Genomic DNA, 9,862 nt, shown 5'->3' with positions numbered 1-9,862 from the left:
GTCAGTTATGTCTCCACTAAATGTCTGTGTGCTTCGTTTTAATGCCTCAGTTACTGCTTGAAACCTTTTGTCTCAACTTTTAGATGTTATCAAATTCTGGTTTAAATTACGGCTCAGGGTGGGATGTACTCATTTCAAGAATAAACCTGAGCACTTTCTACATGCGTCTGTTTCCTTTCCGTCAACTTAAAACCTAACAGATCGATGTCACAAACGGCAGCGTGCAGCGATTCAGGTGTCGAAGTAGAAAAGGATCTAAAAGGTGATGCTTATCCAAAAGTTTGCAGAACCACTTTTATTATCAATAACTAAATTATGTTGTTGTAAATGAATTTCTGGTTCAGTTTCTTTCTCAGCATTTTAATCATGTTGAATATGACCAAATATGTTGGTTTTATCAAAGATTAATTTAAATCTAAATCAGCCACACATCCAAGTCAGAAGTTTGGATTTGTGGTTTAAAAGTACTTTAAGATTTAAAGTTGAAACTTTAAAACTGTGTTAGCTTAAAAACAAACAAGCATGAAAAGTTTTTAAAACTTTATTGTTTGGTTTGTACAGCGTGTCTCTGAGCTCTATGCACACTGCAGGATGCTGAAGTTGCACAACGTTCCTCTGGGACATCCACACAGCTTCCCGATCCTCGCTCCTTTACGCACCGCACACTGCTCACCGGCGACGCACTGGCAGCCAAAAAATCAGAAAACGCACACATGACAACACGACCCAGCAGATTACAGGACATCATAATAAATGAAACAAATGTAATTATTAACATCTGACAAGTTCTAATTGAGGAGGAAACATGAACCCTGCAGCTGGTGTGAAAGATGCATCAAACGTTGCATGTTTTTTGTCCCTTCTGGCATTCCATACCCGAGCAGGAGAGCCAAGGTTTATCAGAGTTTAACGAGTGAGAAAACTGAGCGAACGTTTGAGATTTAAACTCTCACACCACAAATTATTGTTTGCTTGCATAGATACAGTCTCACTGCGCGCTCAGATTGAGGTTTTGAGCAACCTGGAGGAAACGTGAGGGACTTTAGTCTCACTGGGAACGTGTTGCTGTTAGACACCCAGAGCCCCCCGTGTCTGCAGGCGAGGCGCAGCTTACAGGTGGAAGCCAGCCGAGCTTCTTCTCCGACGACGGCAGCTGTTTGTTCTTGAGCTTCTCCAGGACTTCCTGCAGAGCCTCGATCTGAGGATGAACAGAGGCTCTCTGATGACATTCCACAGCAGGGATGAGGTAAACTAAAATACATTTTTTCCTTTGAAATGTCTCTTACAAACCCTGGAGACCTGACTGATCCAAAAACAAAACACTAATTCAACCAAAAACAATTTTAATAACTTTAATATACAAAATAATAGATGATCAATAAGTTATTGATCCATTAGGAATAATAAAGATTCATAACATTGAAAGGATCCAAACAAATTGTGCTAAGGAAAATGACATTCCTGTTCAAATTAATAAAGTTACAAAACGGTTCTCTAAAACATTTTCCCATTAAGTTTTCAGATGGAAACAAGTTTGGTAATTCTAGCTAATCTAAAATAATAAAAGTTTAGTCTCACTCCACTTCAGGCAGAGAGAAAAAAATGCATCCGTCTATGAAAATATCTGGTTTCAACTGTAAATAATGTTTTTGTTTTTTTTAATTTAGGCTCTTAAACATTAAATTGAACTTTATTAAAAACTGAAGCATTCTGATGTTGCCGTATGAACCCTGTGTGGACTCACCAGCTCCTTCTCCTCTTCGGTCTTGATGACGTCGTACTCGGGCGATCGCTCCTCTAGTCGCTCGTCGCAGCTGCCCAGCGCCACCAGCAGCCAGCAGGAGGCGCTGAGCAGCAGCATGGTGGCGTTGACCATGGTGCTGACCGACTCGGATGCGGTGGAGGCTGAAGGCTGTGAGGTCGGCGGAGCTGCGGCGGCCTGCTGGACGCTGAGGCTCCGTCCGCAGCGTTTATACCCAGCAGGAGCGGCTCTGCCGTCACTGCGGCAATATTTACCCCATAACGAGGCAATCAGACGGCTCACCTCAGGGGTCAGCGGAGGTCAGGAGCTCTGCTCCGTCAAACAGGAAGTGACGCAACCATTTTCACCTTTTGACCAACTGAGAGGTTTTCTGTGACGCCTGCGATTCGTTTGAAACCTGGAGTCTGTCGGTCCAAACTGGTTTCCTGTCCAACAAAAAGCTCCTGGTTTAACTGGAGGCGACTGGACTTTTCCTGTTGGAGAATGCAGCTGCCTTCTTTTAAACATTTTAATGTCCTGGAAGACCAAGAATCTACGGAGGACCGATCCTGCCAAACGTAGTGATACATGTACAAATAAATAACTGGTTTCAGAAAGTACTCAATGTGCAAATATTGAATTAAAATTTTAAAAATTAAGAACTTTCCCAACTTATTTTATGATACTGTGTAAAATTAATATTTATTGCATTCAGTAGTATTAATTTAACATTATAAGAAATGTTTTATTTTTAAACCTTATTTTGAGACTAAATAAAATATATGAAAGTAAATAAGAAGATATTAAATACAAAATGTATAAAATCAGAAATAAAAGGGAAGTTAATAAAAACAATAAGTTTAAATGATGTTAAAATAATACTGCTGAAAATTATAATTAACTTAAAGTGTAATGTGTAGTTCGCAATGATGTACAAGGGTCGGTCTAAATAGAAAATAAGAAGAGTAAATTTGGGCAAAACACTGAAATTTTGAGATTATTAAATTCTTAAATTTTTAAGAAAAAAACTTGGAAGTTTGAGTCTGAAAAGTCAAAATTTTACCATAAAAAAGTCAGAAATTTAGAAATTAATCAGAATATTTCTGAACAAACAAGGACATTTGAGTTTGAAAAGTTCAAAAATTCCTAGAAATAAACTAAATAAAAAGAACATTTTGAAAAATAATCTCAAAAAATCTTCTTAATGAAAAACCCTCCATGTTGTTTTTTTTAATGATTTTCTGGTGGAATTTTATTTTTTTCTCTCCACAATGCCCCTAATATGTTGATGTAGTAATTTGCTTTGTGAATCTGTTTGTTGAAGCACTATTATATTATCTTACTGTTCCACTTTCTTTTTGTCTAATTAAATAATTTGAGAAAGTCATTACTTGTTATATTTGGATAAAACATTTGGCACATTACTGTCTTTATCAAGGCATTTCGCTCTACATTTGTCACTTTTGGCAGGATCAGCCCTCCATAGATACAGTAAAATCTCAGAGGTTTAATAAAAACTCGGACAGAAACCTTTTCTCCTCAGTGGATCTGAGATATCAAAGCTCAAAGCCTTTTAATGCCTACGTTATTTTAATTTAAGACTTTCAGGTAACATTTGGATAATTTTTGGAGATTATATCATAAAACTGAGATGATAACATTTCAGACTGTGAGACGCGGATAAAACTAGCAGATCTGATCGGAGTCGTAAATCCTTTACCAAGTGAAAGACGGAGATGAAGCTCATGGAAACACGTAGACGTATTTGAAGCGTCTCTTTAACCGGAGCAGCTGACAGGAAGAGCCGCGGCTCTGCAGGGTCTGTCTGTGTCACCGATTACGTCAAAGCAGCCAAAGTCAGTCAACACGCCTCAGACACCAGCAGCTCAACCGAGACAAACAACGTCGTTATCGTCTCTTTTTAATAACAACATACTTCAGATTTATCAGACATCTCATTTTCTGCTACAATATCCAGTTTTTACAACACACACTCAGAAAATAACCACATATTATTTTAATAACTCTGAACAAAATTACCTTTTTCAAACCAAAAACAAATAAAATAATATATGTTTAATAGTAAAAAATAAAGAGCTAATTGACAAAAAAAAAACAAAAGCAAACTGTAGCTTTTTGTCTTCTACTATAAAAAAAGGAAAAACTCTGAAATTCCTGAAAGTCAGTAACTGCCATCTCCTGTTTCACCACCAGATGTCAGTATTTGTTAAAACAGCAGGGTTAGCGTGTGTTTACCGGGTCTTCCTGCGTGTTCAGAGGGACGTTTAGTCTTTGGAGGGCGGTGTGGATCTCTGCTGAGCCTGAAACACAAACACACGAGTCCAATCACCTTCCTCCAAAACTCAGCTCAACGAATCGCCTCTGAACTGGAGTCAGAACCGTCTGGGCCCGGCCTGTTACTGACCAGGAAGCTGCCGGTGTGGAAGCCACACATGTACCACAGCATGAACATGTTGGTGACGGCGCTGACGTCCGGGCAGTCGCCCACTTCCTTCCCCTGGAGCGTCCAGGCAGGAGGAAGAGGAGGAGGGATGAAGGACAGAGGGCTCTGCAGAGCAAAAACATTAATAATAAAAACATCTACAGCTCATAAAAACGCTGATATGAAACCAACAGAGGCTTCTTCAAGTTCACTGCAACACAGACTGCTACAGAGATCTTTCCTGTCAACAGCTTCACTACCTATAATAACTCTGAAGAATTTTAATTCATTTGAGTTATTTAATTTCCCTTTGAGATCAATAACTTTTTTTTTCATTTGAAATGAATTGAATTTAAGAATGTATGGAGGACTGATCCTGTCAAAAGTGGCTAAAAATGTAGAAAATAAATAAATGGCTTCCTAGAGTAATTAACGCACATTCCACAAGCGCTGCTGACTTGAACCACCTCACAGATGCATTTTTGTCTGCACTTGCTAATCCATAACAATGTCTAAAAATTCCACCAGATGTAAAGCAAGTGGCTTCCCTTTAGCACAGGGATCAGTCCCATGAATCCCTGCTGTGGAATAATTGCATGATGGACTTAAATTGAAGTATACAAAATAAAATTTTTCCCAACTTATTTGATCATACAGTGTAACAGATTAAAGGGGCAGTGTTATGCGTTTTTCAGGCACATTGTGCCATTTTATTCCACAATGAAGTAACTACGTTGACTTCAATTATAAAAATCAAACATGACTCAAAAAATGACTTTGTAATTTAACGCCTTGAAATTGGGAAACTTTAACACAGGTGTGTCCAAACTTCAGACCAGGCTGAGCCGTTTATGCTGCATAGACAGAACTTTAACATAGCAGTTATGTGCTTAAATATTATTTTATCAGTCAAATCACATCAGTTTGTATTTCCAGAATGTTTACATCAGTGAGATAAGATGTATGATGTCTGATGTTAAGAGTTGCTAATTGAATGCAGAGAAAGCTGTAACATTTGAACATTCATGATCTCAACGTGGCCTGAAACTCGCTTCCCTGCTAAATTTTAGCAAAACGTTAGCAAAATGTTAAAGTGTATTTAAATTCCCCAAACATAACAAAATTAGGAAAATACTAACTTTAGTGATGACAGGTTTAAAAACCCAAAAGAGTGAGTCAGATTTACCATTGATTCGATCTGAGGAGGAAACGGAGGGAAGAAGATGTTAGTCGGGTCTCCTTTCCTTTTCTCTGCGGTTTCTTTCTCCACTGTGTTCTCATTCTTAGATCCCGCTTTCATCTGACAACAAAAAACAAGAGATTCGTATAAAAAAGCCCAGATTGTCAGAAAGAGGCTGCTAGTGTCTTTATTATTTATTTTAGATTGGAGTTTTACTCCTAACTGCTCTGACTGGACAAATTAAAGTTGATTTATTTGTTTGACTGAACTGGTGAAGCTGTTGGAGTTTTAAAGGTATCAAATAAATGTGTCATTCAGGACATTTATGTCTGTGTTTAAAAACAGAAACGTTTTTCTGGATCGGAATCAGCCGATACTAAACCTCAGATATCAGAAGTGAAAAAGTGGATCGGTGCGTCCCTAACAATCCGTCCCAACCAGAACACCGACCATGTTTGGACTGTCTCTCGGTGTGGACGTCCTCTCTCGTCCTCTGTCTCCTTTGCTCGAGTCTCTCCTCTGTCTCCTCCAGTCCAGGTTGCTGCTGGGAGGACTGGGAATCCAGCTGCTGCCCTGCAGCACCAACAAACGAAGCTTCATGACACCAAACCCAGTTTCCCCGTCATTCTGCAGGTCTCACCTCAGAATGCCCAACATTTGGTTGGAGGAATTGTTTTCAGACCATTTTCATGTACACTGCAAAAACACAAAATCCTACCAAGTATTTTAGTTTAGCTTTTAGCTCAAATATCTTAGTCCACTTCAGTTATTGACTTAATACAAGCTCCTACAAGTTTACCGAGATATTTGCACTCGAACCTAGACAAAAATACTTGGTAAACTTTTGTGTTTTTGCAGTGTAACATAATGAAAATGACATAATAATAATAATAATGCAGGAAACCAAAGATCAATAAACTTTAAATTTTAACAAATATTTAACAGTGGAACTGGAAGACATTTTAAATATCCAAAATAAATAAACAAAACAACAGAAACAATAATTATAATAAATTATGAAGTCTCTCTAAACAAAATTATCCTTCACAAAAAGAGCTAATGGAGACCAAAACACCAGACTGAAAACTTTCATTATCCAGTTTTTGGTAGAAAGAGAGAAAAACGATAAATTATGCCAACAGAAATAACTGAGTTTGTTGTCATTTTTCATGAAAATAATTGATTTATTGCTTATTATGCCAGGCCTATTTTACCAGAGCTATACGAGTAAACTCCTATCGATGGACGTGTCGCAGCGTTACCTTGGTTACGGCTGCGGCTCTGCTCGGGCCGCGCAGCTCGTCAGGATGCAGCAGGCTGCCGACGTCCAGCTCCTCCTCGTTGTTGTACTCGTCGTAGCGAACGCAGCAGCGCTGATCTTTGACCCACAGCACCACAGCGGGGTAAACCAGGCCGTCGGCCGAGTAAACGGCCCGGCAACGCGACCCGGGCTTCCAGTCCTGAAACACACACATTAAAACACCACTACTTACAATGTTAATGTTATCAACAAACAGTCTGCAGAAAACTGAAGCATCTGGTTTGTTTTTCTAATGAAGGCCATCCTGAACAACTGCTGAGAGCCAATCAGAACGCTGGAATCCACCTGAGCCAGACCAGCAGAGATCGCATTTCCTGCTGCAACTCAAGAACTACAACGTTCCCCAGCAGCTGCTGGTCGTCTTCTGGACAGCCGTCATTCACCAGGACAGGTCAAAGGTCATAAAACATGTGAAAAACTCTTTACTTTCTGATCGGCAGTAACGTCTGACTGATCTGGTGATTAAAAATTGGATTAACTGATTAATAACAGGATAACAGAAAGTGCTCACTTTGAACATTTCTTCACAGAATTTGAACCAGGGGAAGCTAAAACTCACCTGATGAGTTCTACGTTAAAATATTTATAAAGAAGTTTTTTATCTTAAAAAATGCTAAATATTTATATTTTTTGTACAGTTTTGACTTAATTGCTGCTCTCAGTGTTGTTGGCCTTTAAGTCTTTATACTTCAGTTGACAGTTAATAAATTACTTGATTATTTCAATAATCGATTCATCGCAATTTATCTGACTAATCGCTTCAGCTTTATATCCTGGATGACACATCTGTGAAAAATAAATCGCTCACCAAACTTTTCCATTCAGGTGAGAGCTGCGTATTTTTCCTTACATTTAAATGTCTATTTGCTGAGAGGATGTGAGCCTGCGCGACCTTTCCTACCTGCAGGTTGAATGAGTTGACTTGAAGCTAACGGCTAACCTGAGGCTGCGAGTTCTGCGTTTGCTCTGTAGCGCCGGGACTCTTCAACGCGCTCCCGGCCACGTCCTCCTCGTTGCCGTAGACACTGAAGCGAATCCTGGAGCGCTCGCCATCAGCCGCCACCACCGCCACCGGGTCGATGGTCCTGTTCTCTGACCACGCGCCCCAACACTGAGCGCCCACCTGATGGAGACATTAACCTGATGAGACTCAACCAACTGAAAAGACAAAAAATATTCTTCTTTTTGATTATTTACTCATTTTTTTGTATTTGACTTTTTAGACTTTCAGAAATCCTGTAAGAATCTAAATGAAATCGGAGATTCATGATTAATCATTTCTCATATAAATGCTGTTTTATTATTATTACCTTTACTGCCTCAGTGTCTGTCTTTCCGTCCAGCTTTTCTTCCTCCTGCTTTTCTCTCCTGCCCATCTCCACCAAAGCTTCAGGTTCTCTGAGCTGCACAATTTGAATGAAGTAAAACACACACACACACACATATATATATATATATAGAGAGAGAGAGAGAGAGAGAGAGAGAGAGAGAGAGAGAGAGAGTCATGAACCTGAGATATTTCAGGAGTTTCGCTCGGGGTCGCCTCGGTGTCGTTTACCACAACCAGGGCAGGAAGCTCCTCCTGTGGACAGAAAACACCGTTACAGCCTCCAACAACTTCTATAAACCCGGGAAAATGTCAACAGTTCACCATCTCGACAAGTCTTTGAAGTTGAAAGTGGAAAACGGATTATCTGAGGAACGGCCGCCATGTTTGTTCTTGCTAACCGTTTGGCAGCTTGTTAGCTCCTTGGCTAATGCGCGAGGCACTTGGATTACATTTTTCCGTTGCCTTTCGACTTCCGTTTTTATTGTATTTTATTTCGTTTATGTTTTCGTTTTTAAATGTGAAATTGGGTTAAAAACACAAACCGGCTCCACGGCTTCGCGAGGAACGCAGTTTTCTGTCATGGCTGCCAATAAATCAGACACTACCCACCATCACGCAGCTTCACAGCCACTAGCCAAGGAATGAAGAAGGACTTCCGGTCAGGCAGTTCAAAATAAAAGCAGACTCTTCATTCCCTTTGCTGTGAATAGAACGGAGTTTATGGAAATCCGTTTATGTCTAAGTTTAAGCCTCCCTGTGTTTTAATAAATTTTTTTATTTTATTTAAAACGAAATTTTTCCATTACTATGAACCAAATAACAAGACAGAGTAAATATATAAATATATATATAAGTATTCTTCTTCTAAAGAATACTTTAATATTTAGAACTAATTTAAGTTTTGTTTATCAAATAATATTTGATAAATATTATCAAATATTTATCAAATAATATTTGATAAACAAAAATATTAAGTTGTGTGCAAATTCTGTTTTTGAAAGAGTAAAATAAAAAAACATCAGAAATAAATGACAAATTAAGGTTAAATAAACTTTTTTAAATTGTTTTATTATTATTATTATTATCATTATTATTATTATATAAAACGTTAGTAGATTTGCTAACAAACACTGTAAATAGCATCATTTATACTTTGACCAACACTGAATAAAGCTTGGTTAGGTTATTTTCTAGTCTGTGGAATCACTAAAGTCCTATGTCTGGACTTTGATTAGGCCATAGCAGCAATTTGCTGGAATTATCATTTTTATCACTAAAAACTTGCTAAATATTTGCTTTTGGTACTTTGTTTCCTCCTTTTGGTTGAATAAGGAACCAACAACAAAAGTCTGAATCAACTGAATCTGAAATTGCAAATTAATTTGTTAGTTGTGGATTCAAACAAATGAGGAAGGAAAAGAAAGATCAAATATTTGTAAAGAGAGTAATGCAGCCTGTGTATTCCAGCAGGCAGTTGAGCAGACAGCTAACTCCAGACTGTGGAGGATAAACAGAAAGGAAGTCCAGGATGTTAACGAGATGTTTGGAGAGCTGAGAGCTGCAGGAAAACCAGCAGACTGAAGACAGCAGAGCGAAAACCAGCAGGAGGTTTCACACTTTTCACACTTTCAATTAAAGGAGCCGTCAGCAGGTTGGTGGATTCTAGAGAAGCAGCACAGCTCACTGAGAGGGAATAAACTTTGTAACAGAAACATGATTAAAAGGTTAGAACAAACTTTAATTCCACTCGCCCTACACATTTATCTGTTTAGTTTCATTTAGCTTGATAAAATAAACTTTCTATTAAGTTATTTATACAATACAGTAAAACAGGAGTGTCCAAAGTA

General features: G+C 38.5%; 2 protein-coding genes across 3 annotated transcripts; both read right to left on the bottom strand.

Moving 5' to 3' along the window:
- Positions 1-478: 478 nt before the first annotated feature.
- LOC106939192 (cocaine- and amphetamine-regulated transcript protein-like) lies at positions 479-2,310 on the bottom strand. The gene is made up of 3 exons (XM_015021510.1): positions 1,745-2,310; positions 1,115-1,198; positions 479-683 (listed from the first exon to the last, which is right to left on the bottom strand). The coding sequence occupies exons 1-3, from the start codon at positions 1,874-1,876 to the stop codon at positions 576-578; spliced, it is 324 nt and encodes a 107-aa protein (XP_014876996.1). The 5' UTR covers positions 1,877-2,310; the 3' UTR covers positions 479-575.
- A 1,320-nt stretch (positions 2,311-3,630) lies between these two features.
- LOC106939189 (survival motor neuron protein-like) lies at positions 3,631-8,715 on the bottom strand. 2 transcript variants are annotated; one of them, XM_015021508.1, is made up of 9 exons: positions 8,625-8,715; positions 8,196-8,267; positions 7,996-8,088; positions 7,626-7,808; positions 6,627-6,824; positions 5,815-5,937; positions 5,371-5,484; positions 4,167-4,310; positions 3,631-4,062 (listed from the first exon to the last, which is right to left on the bottom strand). In XM_015021508.1, the coding sequence occupies exons 1-9, from the start codon at positions 8,625-8,627 to the stop codon at positions 4,027-4,029; spliced, it is 966 nt and encodes a 321-aa protein (XP_014876994.1). In that variant the 5' UTR covers positions 8,628-8,715; the 3' UTR covers positions 3,631-4,026. The 2 variants fall into 2 exon arrangements, with proteins under 2 accessions (XP_014876994.1, XP_014876993.1); XM_015021507.1 differs by having other exon boundaries at positions 8,558-8,666.
- Between the last annotated feature and the right edge of the window lie 1,147 nt (positions 8,716-9,862).

This window comes from Poecilia latipinna, unplaced genomic scaffold, assembly GCF_001443285.1.
Source record: "Poecilia latipinna isolate Pla-1442-1.1 unplaced genomic scaffold, P_latipinna-1.0 Scaffold2795, whole genome shotgun sequence".
Taxonomy (NCBI): Eukaryota; Metazoa; Chordata; class Actinopteri; order Cyprinodontiformes; family Poeciliidae; genus Poecilia; species Poecilia latipinna.
The sequence above is the reverse complement of the archived record's forward strand: the minus strand, read 5'-3'. Positions and strand labels throughout refer to the sequence as shown.